The 15,534-nt window shown below is 36.7% G+C and overlaps 1 protein-coding gene across 8 annotated transcripts in view; it reads left to right on the plus strand.

The window, feature by feature from the left end:
- PBX3 (PBX homeobox 3) overlaps positions 1-15,534 on the plus strand; it is a 293,993-nt gene that overhangs the window by 197,097 nt on the left and 81,362 nt on the right. For all 8 annotated transcript variants that reach the window (XM_072631934.1, XM_072631936.1, XM_072631937.1 and 5 more), the window contains one exon: positions 8,574-8,815. In XM_072631934.1, the coding sequence (XP_072488035.1) occupies positions 8,574-8,815 (242 nt within the window). The remainder of the gene's footprint in view (positions 1-8,573; positions 8,816-15,534) is intronic.

The following is a 15,534-nucleotide window of genomic DNA, read 5'->3' on the forward strand; positions in this document are numbered from 1 at the left end:
ATTGTGAAAATATTTTGTTCAGAGTTTAGGTTTAGACTTTGGTTACATCTAACTCATGACCGCAAAGAGAACACATCTGAAATGCCCATGTACTGAAGCCATGGATATCAGTGATTATCAAAAGTATTTTTCATTGGATCATGGAAACTATGAAGCTGAGTTAGTGCCCTGCATTTGTACCTTAAATCTCTCGGGTCAAACAGTCATTCTGCTCACCATATTGTTCTTTTAGAGAGGCCACTACTGTACAATTCAGCCACTGCACTTTCCTAATCTGCTTATTTATAATTCAAAAGCTTGCCTATATATTAATGAACCCTTAATGAGCTGTTGAAAATGCCTGAATTACAGTCAAATTATTAAACTCAAACAGCCCCTGTAATCATACTATTTGAGTGGGTTTTAGGTACTTTTCACATCTGCAGCTTTGTATTATGAAGGATATGGGTTTATTCGGAGAAAGCTTTGTAATAATTTTGACCTGCAATTTATTTATTGCCCTCAGAATGCAGTAGACTGTGCAGATGCTCGCTTCTATTATCTGTGGGGCAGGTGCACAGCATGTTGAAAGGCGGCTAATTAGGATTTGCTGAAAGATATGCAAAAACTGTGGGCTTTACAACAAAGCCAAGTTCATTATTGAACAATGTTTTAGTGTCTGTTTATGTGATTTGTCTAAATCTTAGGAATCCTGAAATGAATGTTATGGTTATAAGTAGATTAAAATCAGTAACAAAAATAGGTTTTATTAACCTTATAATACATTGGTTGCCAGAGGTCTTAGATTTCAAACTTTATAAAAATCCATTGGAATACTGGTGTGTATATCATATACATGTTCATATGTATATAATATGTATTATAGTATGGAGGCAAAGAGAAGACAAAGTTTCTTTGGATCTTGTTATTTCACTTTGAATATTTTGCCTTTTGAGTAATGCAGAGTTCATTTTGTAGGATTGTAATATTTAGAGTTAGAAGAGACTTTAGAAATTAATGCGAATCTCTCACTTTACATATTCATTCTAGTTCAAGCTACTTTGGAGTCAATTAACATACTTATAGATACTCTGAGAGGTTGATGACATTGGAAAGAATACTGAACTAGGAGCCAGGAGACCTGAGTTAAACCCTGGCTCCAACATGTATTCATTTTATGGCCATGGGCAATCACTCCACTACTCTGTGACTTAGTTTACTTATCTGAAAATAGGAACATTAATTAATACTTTGTACTATCTGTCTCACAGGGTTAATGTGAAGAAATGACTTTGTAAACATAAAATACCATATAATTGTTGTTATTATTGGGGAGGTAGTACAATGGTGGTGTGGGGGAAAGGACATTGGATTTAGTGTCAAAGGACTGACCTGGGTTCCACTCCTGGCTCAGAAACTTAAATAGTACCCTTAATACTCCCTAATAGCTGTGTAATATTAGACAAATCACTTAATCCCTTTAAACCTCACTTTCCTCATCTGTAAAAGAAGATGTTATTTGTGTACTTACCTCTGGGTTATTGTAATTACTACATGAAATAATGTATGGGAAGTACTTTTAAAACCATAAATGCTGCATAAATTGGATTTTTATTGCTATTATTGATAGACACCTGACTTCTACAAGGCATTGCACTGCTAGTAAGATCAACAGTAATAAAATGCATAACTGGGTGTAGTGAGGAAAAGGGGAAAACCATATCATGCAGATGAAAAAATGCTTGTGATTTTGGATGGATATAAGGACACTCTCAAAATACAGACCAAGTTCCTGAATTGAGATTTCCTTGGAATTTTAAAAAAAATTATATGCTAAAAGATAACATAATCATAACCATACTCATGTTTTATACAAATAAGACTGAGAGGAAAAAATATGACCTATTTTTAGATCTGCAGACCTTGATAAATGTGTCTTGTTTGCAGGGTATTGTGCCAGCTACTAGAAAAGATATGAAGTTTAATTAAGGCACTGTCCCTGCCCTTATGGAACCTCACCTTTTCAGAGGTGGAAATCTGACCAACCTTGTAGAGTTAGGTAATAGTTTGCCTTTGTCATGAAGCTCATGAGTTTGTGGTCTAATAAGAGAAATTTTACATGTAAGTGCAGTTAAAATTTCATATATATATATATGCAATAAGTTAATATAACTATTCAAATTGAAAAAAATTCAGGAAAACTGATCTCAAGTGAATTATAATATGGCCCTTGGAGATCTGTAATCATGACTTGTCACAGAAGAAAACAGTTGAGTGACTTTTTTTCCCCCGCACTATCGATTAAACATCACATGTGAGTAAATTGTTGATAAAGGGCCTTCAGGACATGTTATGTTACAAAAAGCTTTGATAGTTTTTTTTAATGAAAGGAAAGTTGAGCTTTTTATTAAATTTTCTTGACTAGATTTAAAACTTGTTATTTATGAAATGACTGACTATAGGATTAGATTAACACAGTCATCCATACAGTTGCCATAGATTCTTAGAGATCTAATATACATACGTATAATTTTTTAAGTGAGAGGACTAACCTAAGTAGCTCAGTAACTGTTCTACCAGCAGTAAATATACACTTATTATAATTGTCTTTAATTGTATCTGTTCCTTCTGAAACAGTAAGGTAGTAATATTTTACATGTACACATTGGGTGTATAAAATAGTACCACAGATGGTGAATGTTTGTATCCCTTTGCATTCTTTCTTGATGAGTTGACTCATTCCCTCCTTTACAATCTGGTTCCTTTTGTATTAAAAACTACTAAAGATTTTCCCTTGTTTGCCACATTTGTTTGCTGTTTAAAGTCTTTTAAAAGCTGACTCCATCCTACCTTTCTAACTTAACATATATTATGTTCCTTCCTGTGCTCTCTGGTTCAGCCAGACTGGCCTTATTTCCATTCCTTATGTGATAGTCTCTCTTGGTGCCTTTGCACCAGCTGTCCTTATGCCTGTAATGACTTCCTTTCCACTTTTACCTCTTATAATTATATATTGAATTACCCTATACATAGCTTTTCTTGACACTTCTTCCTTCTACCCCTAGTTCCTAGTGACATCTCTCCCCAAATTACCTTATATTTCTTTTCTACAGACTTCTTTATGAACTTGTCTCCCTTGAGAGAATATAAGCTTCTTGAGGACAGGTATTATTTCATTTTTGTCTTTATATTCAGTGGTACCTAGCACAGTGAAAAAATGTTTATTGACTGAGTGGGAAAGCACCATAACTTTATTAATAGGTTACATTAAAGACTAGCAGTTCTGAAACTTATTTGGCTATGGAATATTTTTTGAAATTCATATATGAAATCAACACTATTGATGGGGTTCTGAAAGTATTGAATCTTCAGCCTCTCCTCCTGTTGTAAGTGGGAATTGATATCTGGGCACAATATAGAGGAAAGTATTTATATTTTCATTCAGAATCATTTTTATAGATTTTGACACATTATTTCATATTTAATATTTTAAAATGGAAAATATCACAAACAAGTTTGTTTTTGTTTTATGGCATCCTCTTTCATGTTATGCTAAATAATGTGACTCCTTGTATTACTTTATGGGGACTGCTGATATTAGGACAGCCAGCTATCATGAAAATTTTACTGGGTTTGGAGTCATTCAATAAACATTTATTAAACACCTACTATGTGCCAGCCACTGTACTAAGCATTGGAGCCAGATGTTCTGTGTTGTAAATCCGATTTCTAACTCTGTGACTTTAGGAGGAAGGCACTTTACCTCTCTGGGACTTATTTTCCTTCTCTGTAAAAATGGGAATAATATTTGCATTACTTAACTTATGAAGTTATTCGTGGAACAGCAGTTTGAAAATCTTAAAGTGCTACAGAATTGTAAGCTTTTGCTATTACTTAGCTGACTTTGACCTCTCCGTAGTCTTTGACATTGCTAAGTCACCCTCTTCCACTAGATATTCTTTTCTCTAGTGTTTCTGACACTCCTTTCCCTTCTCTCCTGTCTGATTGCTCTTTTTCAGTCTCCTTTGTTGGATTCTTGATTCAGATCATGACTGCTAACTGTGGGTGTCCCCTAGGTTCGCTCCTGCGCCTATTTTTCCCTCTATACTAATTTACTTGGTGATCTCACTAGCTCCCATGGACTGACTCCCAATTCAATGAATAATCTCTTATACCTGGGCTTCTTAAACTTTTTCTGTTCTTGACCCCTTTGCAAGTTTAGGGAGTGTTAGTTGCATGGCCTGAGGTCATGCACAGTGCAAAGTGCATATGCTTTGTGTTCAGAACCAAGGCTGCGGTCAAGTTGCTTGATGCAACACCATGGACAAGTGCTGCCAGAAACACCTCAGATTCATTACTTTTGATTTTTTATTAATTTTTGATCATTGCATGTTCAGAAACCTTTTACTGTTGATTAATTTTTCTTGAGTTGCAACCCAAAGTTTAAGAAGTGCTGATCTATATAAATGGTTCTCAGATCTATTTGTCTAAAACAAGGGTGAGGAACTTGTTGCCTCGAGGCCTCTTGTGGCCTTGGGTGAGGCCTTTTGACTAAGTTTTAAAGAACAAATCTTTTGATTAAGGGGATTTGCTCTGTGAAGTTTGGATTGGATTCAGTCAAAAGGTTGCACTTGAGGACCTAGAGGGCCACGTGTGGCCTTGAGGCCTCAGGTTTCTCACCCCTGGTCCAACTCTAACCTCTCTTCTGACCTTCAGTCTCTCATTTTAAAGTGCCTATTGGATATCTTAAACTGAATATATTCCAAAGATATCTTAAGGTCAACATGTCCAAAACTGAATGCCTCATCTTTTTCCCCAAACTCTCCCTGCCCCTCTTGCTAGCTTCCCTATTAATATTGAGGATACTACCATACTCCTAGTCATCCAGATTTGCAAGCTAGGTATCATCCTTAATGCCTTATGTTCTCTTACCCGCCATATCCAATCTATTGCCAATTCCTGTCAGTTCTATCTTCTGAACATCTCATATACCCCATTCTTTCTTCTGACACTACTACCAACATTGTGTCAGCCCTCTTCACTTCACACCTATACTAAAGTGTCTCCCAACTCCAGCTATCAAAGTAATCTTCCTGAAGTGTATCTCCATATTCAATGAACTGTAGTGGTTCTCTTTTAGTTTTAGAAACAAATATAAAATTCTTTATTTGGGTTTTTAAGAGTCTTCTCAGTCTGGTCCTTTCCCCTTTTCTGTCTTTTTGGATCTTGTTTCCCTCCATAGACTTTATGATCCAATAATACTGCCCTCATTGTGCAAGATAGCCTATCTCCTGACAGTGCATTTTCCTTAGCTGTTCCCCATGCTTGCAGTGCTCTTCCTCTTTAACTCTGCCTCCTGACTTACTTGCTTTCTTCAAGATTCAGCTAAAAATCCTACCTTCTACAAGAAGCCTTTTCTGACCCTTTTAATACTAGTGTTTTCACTTTAAAATTACCTTCACTTTTTCCTATATATATCATGTTTGAACATAGTTATCTACATGTTATCTCCCCTCTTAGACTGTGAACTCCTTGAGGGCAGGGACTATTTTTGCCTTTTCAGCACATCCAGTGCTTAGCATAGTACCTGACATATAGCAGGCACATGATAAATGCTGCTTGTTGTGGTAGTGGTGGTTGACAAGGTGTGTTGTGTGTGTTCATGCCGAAGAAGACCATGACATCAGAGAAATAATGACAAGGTACTTTTACCTCAGACATTCAGTTATTCCATCTTTGAAATGACAGTGTAATCTCCAAGACCCTTTTCAACTTTAAATCCTGCAGTGCTATGATGATTCAAAGACTTGGGAAGCTGTAAATGACTTTCCTTTGATCTACATGCCAAATGGGAAAAGACATTTTGGATGAATAGAAAGGGAAGCTGATGAAAAAACTAAAAGTAGATAAAGAGTATCTAAACAAATAGAAGCAATGGAATGTACCCAAACTTTTTTTAAATAAAAAGGAGAAGAAATGGAGACAAAAATAGGAGCTAGGATTTAGAGTAAAAGAGAAAGTTAAATCAAATGTAGCAAAATGGATTTTTTTTTTTACAGAAAATTTGGAAATATGTGGCATTTATGTCCCGAATATAAGATAATAATGCTGTAGTCTTCAGCCAACTGAAGAAGATAATTTAAAATACATAAATAAATGGGTGAATTGGTAAATAAATAAATAGAATTTTAGAGTTTGACAAGACCTTAGAGATAATATAGTCCCACTCATTTTGTAGATCAGGAAACTGAAGCTTACAGAGCAATAATTGCTTAACATTACATAGAAAATGACAAAAACAGGATTCAGATCCCTCTTCAGATTCTAAAATCAGTGTTTTTTCTACTATACCAAAGCAGTAAGAATTTCTGGGTCACAAGAGTATATAGCACCAAGGAGAATGAATTATAAAAAAGAAAAGGTGAAGATATGGAAATACAAATATAATAAATCTGTCTTAACAGATATTTGGAAAATGTTAGGGCCAAGGTAAGACATCAATGTGATCTGCTTAACTATGTCTTAAATTAATCTTACTGCTATATTATATTTTCTTTTAAAGAATTCTAGAAGTAACTTTGGCTCTCTAAATGAATTTATGGTCTTAGTCTATTATATTTGCAAATCTTGTCTGTCTATTAACCTCTGAATGGGTGACAGAAATAATTTTAAATGTTGATGAGACATTTTTATTATTCACCTGAAATTAGGTAGAATTATATTTTTAAATGAAGGTGACAGCTTCTTCTGAAATTCATGCTTCATCTGTGAGGTTAACCAAAGATAGGCTGTAGCATCTTGCTATGTTGTATAACTCAGGGCACCTAGGAACCAACTGTGTTTTCACACAATTGATGGGAAATCCAAGTTAGCATATACAATAGCAATGCTGCTATTCACTTGAGTGCTTGGCAGCTTATAGATGTTACTGTCATGTAAGCTGCACTCAACACACAGAGTGTGTCCCACTGTCTGTAAATAACTCCGGGCGCAGACGCGGAAGGCAGAATCCGAATGCAAACATGCCCGTTGCCAACTTAATCTCCATGGGGATGCTGTGTAACTAGTGCGTGAATACCTGTTTTTAAACAGATTTAAAGAGGTTAATTGGGCTGGGATATTTTAGGTTGTGTTACATCTCTAATGAAAATGCTGATTTGAAGCTGCCGTGACTCTGGTGCTTTTTACACCACTATAATTATTTTAAAACTTTGTTTGCTGCACTGTTGATAGCATCTTGGCAGAGAGCCTGCATGACCTGATTAAACCTATGAATTGTCAGCCATGCTCCCAAGTCCTCTGATGAGATTGCTGACTGGGCATCACTTAGGAAGTTCTTGATCGAACAAAGAAATTAGATTGAGAATGCTGTGCGCAGTAATGTAGTACTATATTGGTGGAACATTTTTAACAGTATATCTTTGTTTTATAGTTGGCTGGCAGTTGCTTAACAGCTTCTGTATAATTAAAAAAAAAGTTAGCATAGCCAACTAATTCATAATGTATGTGTTTCTTTTCTCCCCCTCAAATTACATTTTTAAAAGTCCCTCTCATTCTCTTTATTTTCCATTTTGGGAAGAAAGCATATGACTTAAACATTCAAAAAGAGGTTTAGATTCTGGGTCTGGCCAACCAGAAAAACACAATGGCCACTTTTGTTTGTTTCCCCTGTGGCCTTCAGCTCTGGACTGGATGGCAGCACACCAGAGTCCGAGTTCCGTCTAGTCACTTTCTAGAAATGTGACCTCAGGCAGTCATTTCCCCTCTTTGAGGCTTCAGTTTCCTCCTCGTTGTGAGGAAAATTATTTGACAACTGCATGAAGAGTGCACTTGGCAAGGAGTCCCCTTACCTCTCTGACCCTTAGTTTCCTTATCTACAAAATGGAGATGACAGTACTACCTTACAGTCATGAAGCAAATACATCATAAACAGAATTATATAGGAATAGGAGTGGCGATGATGTTACTTTTCTAGTGTATTTACCTCTCTAGGTGTTATTTTTTGCTTTTTCTATTTAAAAAAATGTTATTCTATCCAAATCTGGGAAAGTGAGACATTAAATGTCTCAAAATAGAAACCCAAATTTCTTTCTTTCCTTTTTTCTTCCTCTCTTTCTTTCTTTTTCTTTCTTTCTCTTTCCTTCTTTCTCTCTCTTCCTTTCTCTCTTTCTTTCTCCACCGCCCCTTCCTCCTTGAATTTCTAGGATCACATAAATATGAACTTGGGAGTAACTTTCAGGTACTGAGAGAGAATTTGATGTGGTATGATAGAAAGAGCTGGCAGGGAGACGAGAACTAGGATCTAGTCCTGGATCCTGTTAACATTGGACTTTGGACAAGTCACTTCATTCCTGAGCCATGGTTTCCTAAAAATATTAAAGTTTGCCTAGATACTGTGAAAGGTCACTTCTTACTCTTTGATTCTATAATTTTGTGAAATATCAAGAATGAATTAATCAGATTTGAAATATAGTGTAATGGTACTTCTGTTTGAACGTTTTCTGAAATAAATAAAATACTCATCCTGTTCATTCTCTCTCTCCACCTCCTTGCTCCCCTCTCCTCCTATCCCTTCTCTCTCTCCTTTTTTGAAGGTCTCAGCATCAGAGGAGCCCAGGAGGAGGACCCCCCAGATCCCCAGCTAATGAGACTGGACAATATGCTATTGGCAGAAGGGGTTTCAGGTCCTGAGAAAGGTGGGGGATCGGCAGCAGCAGCTGCAGCCGCGGCCGCCTCTGGAGGTTCTTCAGATAACTCTATTGAACACTCAGATTACAGAGCCAAATTGACCCAGATCAGACAAATCTATCACACAGAACTGGAGAAATATGAACAGGTCAGCAGCCACCACTCTCATAGTCCTGCGCAAACCTGCTATTGCTCTTCTGTTAGACTGCATTAACCAAATCCAGGGGCTGTGAGGTGTAGGAGTTAAAACAAAGAGAAAATTAAATAAAGTGAGTGTAAAAAATACAAGTGAGTTATTTGATTAAATGAAGACTCCTTAGGTTGACTTGTTTTATCTTGTGTATTAGTTTCTCACTGCTCACCTATGTCCTTATTCCAATCCTTGTTTCCCTCGATTTTGAACTCTTTTTTTTAGTAACTAAAACCAAAGTAATTTGCAATTGTCATTTGCATGTGAGTATTGTTTGGGGTGTGTACTATAAGAAGCAACCTTGAAAGGAACAGGGTTCTAAGGCTGGAGCCTACCTTTGTGTAGTGAGCTTTTATTCTCTGATCACATGAGTTCCAGAATCCTGTAATAAACCTTTCTGGAACTTTTAGTCCAAGACAGATTCTTCAGTGGATCAAACCATAAGACAAAAAGTGTGGCTTCCAAAGAGAACATTTTAGGTAACAAGCTAACCTCACAAAGTAATTAGGCTCTGGCCTCATTTCTGTGAGTGGGTAGGCTCCCAGAATAACTTAGATTTGGGGGGAGGGAAAGTGCATCTTGTAAGAAGTTGCTTCTTTCTTAAGAATTCTGCTTCTTAAAAAGAATTAGATTGAGAAGACTGTTCTTCATGATGTATTGAAAAGATGTCGGTTTGTTCAGAACACATGTGAGGTATTGGTTTGGCACTAATGATCCTACCTGATGAAAAATACTCTCAGAAAATCTCATACGGTGTGGGTTTAAAACCCACATTCTTAACGCTTGTGGCCCATGCTTCTTAGGACAAATGTCACAAAATGCCTCCATTTTTAGTGCTGGAATCCTGTCTGATTTTAGATCTGGTTATCTCATTCTCCTTTCCCAAGTTTCTCAGCCAATTTTTATTGCATTAACTTCCATTGCCTTTCTCACATATTTTGATTATAGAGCTCTTAAAATGCTGGTTCTTTCTTTCTCAGAGATGAATACACTTCAGTGGAAGGTGGTACGGTTTTCATGTATGTGTCTGATAGTGAACAGAGAGTGCTAACCCTATGGAAGAGACAACTTGGGGCGGGAGGGCATGCTGTCATTGTCTATTAGCACTCCAATGGCCATCATGTGGAAGGATTGGTTCCAGAGGGAAGACCTAGGATGAATGACAAGGGGAGGTCACACTGGTCTGATGTAAGGAAAAGCTTCCTGACGATTAGAGCTGTCCAGAAGTAGAACTGGTTACCTAAGGGAGGTATTGGGAAGATATCATTGAAAGTATTCAGTTGAAGGATGGACAAGCACTTGTCAGGGATGTTATAGAAGAGATTCTGATTTATGTTTATGTTGGACTAAATGATTTCTGAGTTCCCTTTTAACTCTGAAGTTCTGTGGTTCAGTCTATTTTCTATTGCTTTACTTCTTCAGTACTATGAAAAATCTGATTTCATGTGAGTACTCCTTTTATCAATGCAGATTAGAGTTATCTATGCCTTAGTTAGATGGTCTTTAAGAGGTTTATATAAAGCCACTATTGTCATTAAATCTTTAAGCAGTTATACTGGGACTATAAATTTTGTAAAATAGATTAACCACCACACTCTCCTTCCCTCCAAAGATTCTTGGCCTGCCCAATGGAATCTCCAAAAGCTGAATGGTTATCTGCATAATTCGTTTAGCTTGTGTGTTGATTTTTTTCTTATTTGTAGACATAAAAAACAATTCCTTTTCTGGGGTATTCTGTAAAAATACCTCATGAAATCATCATTTGGTCAGTCTAGTTACTTCTTTTATCAACAAAAGCAATAATCCTTCCTTGTCTTAGATGATCTTCATAAGTTGCTTTGACTACAAAATATCATATGGTGTAAGTCATGTCATTATTTCTCTGATGGCATGGTCTCCTTTGGCAACGAAGGATGAACTCACATCATCTGGTGGCCACCTTCCTGGTGATAATCTTCTTATTACTTATCTAAAGTGGTACCTAGTGCTTCACTGGATCTAACGTGCTAAGCTTGACTCTCCTGACATATCCTTTGAGAATCAATGCCAAATTCATACCACAATGCAAAATCAGTGAAAGATTTTTCTTTATTTTTCATAACTTTTTGAAAAGTATGCTTTGGGAAGCTTAAACTTTTCATGTCTTGTTTATATTTTTTTATGTAAGGGAAAGTTTAAGAATCTAAGAAAAATCATTGTGTATTATAATTTAAAAGGGCATAGCTCTCTGATATGACATGAATAATTTTCAGTAATCCAAATTGTTCACAGTTTAAAAAAGTTGTGTGGAACATGAATAAATGTTTCTATTTTTAGCATTTTCCTCAATAGCACAACTTAGTGTTTAAAATAGTTAAATTGTCCTTACTTGTTAAGTGTTCCCTGACTGCCTTAATGAGAATGTTGTGAAGTAGAAGAGGCTCATGGGTAGCACATTGAGTTTTGGTGGGACTTTACAGAATTAAGGTGGCTCTTTACTATCACCAGTTTTAGTCCCTTGAGCCTAAATGTCTTCTTCTTTTTAAAAAAATTGTTTTATTGATGCCTTTTATCATCAGTCATTTCCAAATATAACTCCCACCCACCAAAAAAAAAAATTAACCCTCTCTTATAACAAAGAGAAATAATTAAGCAAAGCTGACTGACACAGTAACCATGATGGATAGACATTTTGCATCTGTGCCTTTCTTCTGAATACATCAGAGGGTGATAGATCCAGAGTTGAAAGGAATCTCAGAGTCCAATTAATCCAACCTCCTCATTTTACAAGTAAAGAAATTGAGGTTGAGGTACCATAAATGACATATCCAAAGTCACCCAGGTAACTAGTCACAGAGGTAAGGAGGAACCCAAGTGCTTTGACTTCAGAGCCAGTATTCTTTCCACTGTGCCATACTACCCTCTAAGAAGATGTATTTTCAAATTTTCTTTGGGACCAAGCTGAGTCATGGAGATAAGATTGGAAAGGTATGAATACATTCTATTTCCCATTATTTTAAATTAAAAATCAAGTTAATATATGTGGGAATTAAATTCATTTGGAAATGTTAGTTTATCTGAGATTATTTAGAAATAGTGATATAGCCACTTTTATTTGTTTTAATTTCCATTTAAAGAAAAATATTTTCAAAAAGGCAACATATAGGCCCTGTGTTATTCATTATTTCAAAAATATTTTATTTCTAAGATATATGGAGGTGATTATAGAACACTGAAAACAAATAAAATAATTATTAAAAAATATTTATGATTTCTGTATTGATGATGTCCTTTCCATTGATATAGTTGTGGCCCTGCTTACTGTTTCTAAAGAAAATTCATCCCTTGGTGTTAGAAGTGAGCCTGTTTAACAAGCCCCCAACAGTAAGAAACATGCTCACCTTAAATAAAGAATAATAGCAGTTGTGTAATCAGGAAGACCTTTATTAATCTTTATGTCCATTACCCCTGAATGGACAGGTAGCCTTCCCCAGTAAGGTTACAGGAAGATTTGTGGAGGAAGATGGGGCTTCCTATACTGTTTTCTCAACTTTGGATCTCCCGTGACACTGTTCGCTGGCCATGTGACTCCCATGTTCTCCTCTCTGATAGGCCCTTCCTCACACAGTTTCTTGTGCCTGGGCCTTAGTTTCTGACCTCTAACCTGTCCGTGCTAGGTCACAACCCCTATCACCTAGGAATGTGGACAGCAGAACCTTCTTACTTCCCATACTTGGTAACTAACCTTTTTTGTGATGAGGCTCAATTCATTCGATTGGGCTTGACCTCTGACAACAATCTGTTGATTAGCTTTTAATTGAAGTCATTCTATCTTGGTAGAACCTGCCCAGACTTGCATTCTCTTGGTATGTCCTTCATGAACAAGCATTGTGGTAGGACTGTAATTAAAAGCTTCTGTGTGAACTTACTGAGTTTTATAGACTAATACTTAGGGCTTTTAAAAATATGACTAATTGACCTTCTTGAAAGTGCCACTGTTGCCAGGGTAATCTGAGTCACAGTACTTAGAGCTGGGAAAGACCATAGAAATTGTCATCTAGTCAATCACATTATTTATTAATGACCCTACCATGTGTCAGGCCCTTGTACTAAGGCTCTTGATGCCAAGATAAACTTGAAATAATTCCTGTCCTCAAGGAGCTGATATTCTCATGTTGGGAACAAGATGTGACAGTGTTACTATGATAATATATTTGCATGTGTACATACATATGGATGTGTGTATATGTGTGTATCAAAAACACAAAGCACATACAGGATAATCAGGTGGAATGGTAAGAAAATCCTCTTGCAGAAGATAGCTATTGAGCTGAGACTAGAGGGAAACCAAAGATTCCAAGAGGTAGAGGGGACGCATGAAGAAGGTATGCATTTTTTGCATGAAGGACAGCCAGTACAAATGCATGGAAATGAGAGGTTCAAGGCACAGAAAGAAAGCCAGTTTGGCTAAACCACAGATTATGTGGAGAAGGAGTAAAATGTAATAAATATAGAAAGACAAGATGAGGTCAGGTTATAAAAAGCTTTAAATGCCAAACCTGAGTTTATTTTTTTTCCTAGAAGTAATAGGGAAAATCACTTTATTGATTGTGTATAAAGATTGATTTGAGTGGGAGGATACTACCAGGAAAGGCGGCCAAATAGGATGATATTGAAGTAGTTCAGGTGAGAAGTCTAACGCCTTCATTTTACTGATAAAGAAACTGAATTCAAAGAGATTAAATCAGTTGCACTAAGCCACACAGCTAATAAATAGCAGCATCTAGATCTGAACTTCAGTCAAATCAGGGAATCTGTAGAAGTTTCACATTGGGATACCATATTAAAAGCTGAATAAATCATTATGCTACAATTTATTTGTTCCTTCTTTATGGGAAGGGAATAAGCATTTATATAGCTCCTACTATATATTAGGCACTGTGCTAAGTGCTTTACAAATACCTCATTTGATCTTCACAACAGCCCTGTTTATTATTCCCATTTACTATTGAGGAAACTAATGCAAATAGAGGTTAAATGACTTGCCCAGGTCACATAACAAGTGTCTGAGACTAGATTTGAACTCAGCTCTTTCTGACTCTAGACCTAGCACTCTGTTCACTGAAACACCACCCAAATGCCCAGAAGTCAACTGCAGGGACTAGGCAACCTATGAAGGTACATTTGCACTTTAAAATTCTCTGCTTCTTTTGAGTATTTAAGTCATAAGCTCAGGCAGCTAGGTGGTACAGTAGATAGAGCACCAGTGCAGGAGTCAGGAGGACCTGAGTTCAAATCTCACCTCAGACACTTGACACTCACTAGCTGTGTGACCTTGGGCAAGTCACTTAACCCCAACTGTCTCATCCTGAGTTATCTCTAGTCATCCTGATGAATATCTGGTCACTGGATTCAGATGGCTGTGGAGGAGAAGTGAGGCTGGTGACCTGCATGGCCCTCCCTCACTGAAAACGAAGTGAAGTGCAAGTCATGTCATTATTTCTCTGATGGCATGGTTTTCTTTGGCAACGAAGGACAAACACACACAAGTCATAAGCTCAGAGTTACAGGTTCATAGTATTTTGAGCCAGAAAAGGTTTTAGAGATCATGACAGCATGAACATTTTTCACCTTCTTTTACTAAGAGGAGATAGGTAAATTTCATTATCTGTTCTCTGGGACAGAGCTTGGTTATTAAAATGAAGCCATCTTTTAGTTTTGGTTTTTTTTTTTTTTTCCTTTTGGCACTATTGAAGCCATTATGTTTTCCTAGTTTTGCATACTTGACCTCTGCGTTACTTCATGTAAGCCTTTTCTTGTATCTCTGAATTTCTCATAGTTGTTTCTTATAGCACAATAGTATTCCATTACTTTCACATGTTACAGTTTGTTCAGCTATTGCCCATTTGGTGAGTACCTAGTTTGCTACCATATTTTTTTTTTTTTTTGCTATTGCAAAAAGTACTACTATAAAAAGACGGGTATTGCATTTATAATATACTTATTATTTTTCTGTCACTGTGTTAAATTATGGGAGCATAAATATAAGCAAGTAAAATAGTATTTGCCTTCAAGGAGCTTACATTTTATTGGGGAAGACAGCACATAAAGAGTGGTAGTAATGATTGGGAATGGTGGTTGGAATATGATATGGAGGCCTGGTTCCAGGCAAGATGAAATGAAAGCTGTCTATCAGAGACGAGCATCCCAGGAGTAGAATTCGAGATTCTCTTGAGGGTAGTGGAAAAACAGCTCTGGCTTTGTCTGGAGTACAGAAGGTGGTAAGTGAGACATGACTTTTTGGGTATTTGTGAGGCTTTTCTGTTTTTGACCACTGAGGGGCATGTCTTGGAATGAGGTTGCAGGTCAAAGGTTGAACAATTAAATAACCTTTCTCTCATAATTACCACTTGTTTTCCAGAATGGTTGGATGAATTCAGTTTCGTCAGCAGTGTATTAATTGATGTGCCTGTGTTTCTCAAGCTTTTCCATCAGTTTGTCAATAAACATTAAGTTCCTTCTGCATACGCTGTGCTAAGTCCTGGGGATACAAAGAAAGGTAAAAGACAATGTCTGTTCTCCAGGAGCTCGTTCTGATGGAGGAGATAACAAACAAACATCTATATAGAAACAGACTACATGTAGGATAAATTAGAAATGCTAATCGAGAGAGTGAAGATGCTAGAATTGAGGAGATT

Source organism: Notamacropus eugenii, chromosome 1 (genome assembly GCF_028372415.1).
Source record: "Notamacropus eugenii isolate mMacEug1 chromosome 1, mMacEug1.pri_v2, whole genome shotgun sequence".
NCBI classification, from domain to species: Eukaryota; Metazoa; Chordata; class Mammalia; order Diprotodontia; family Macropodidae; genus Notamacropus; species Notamacropus eugenii.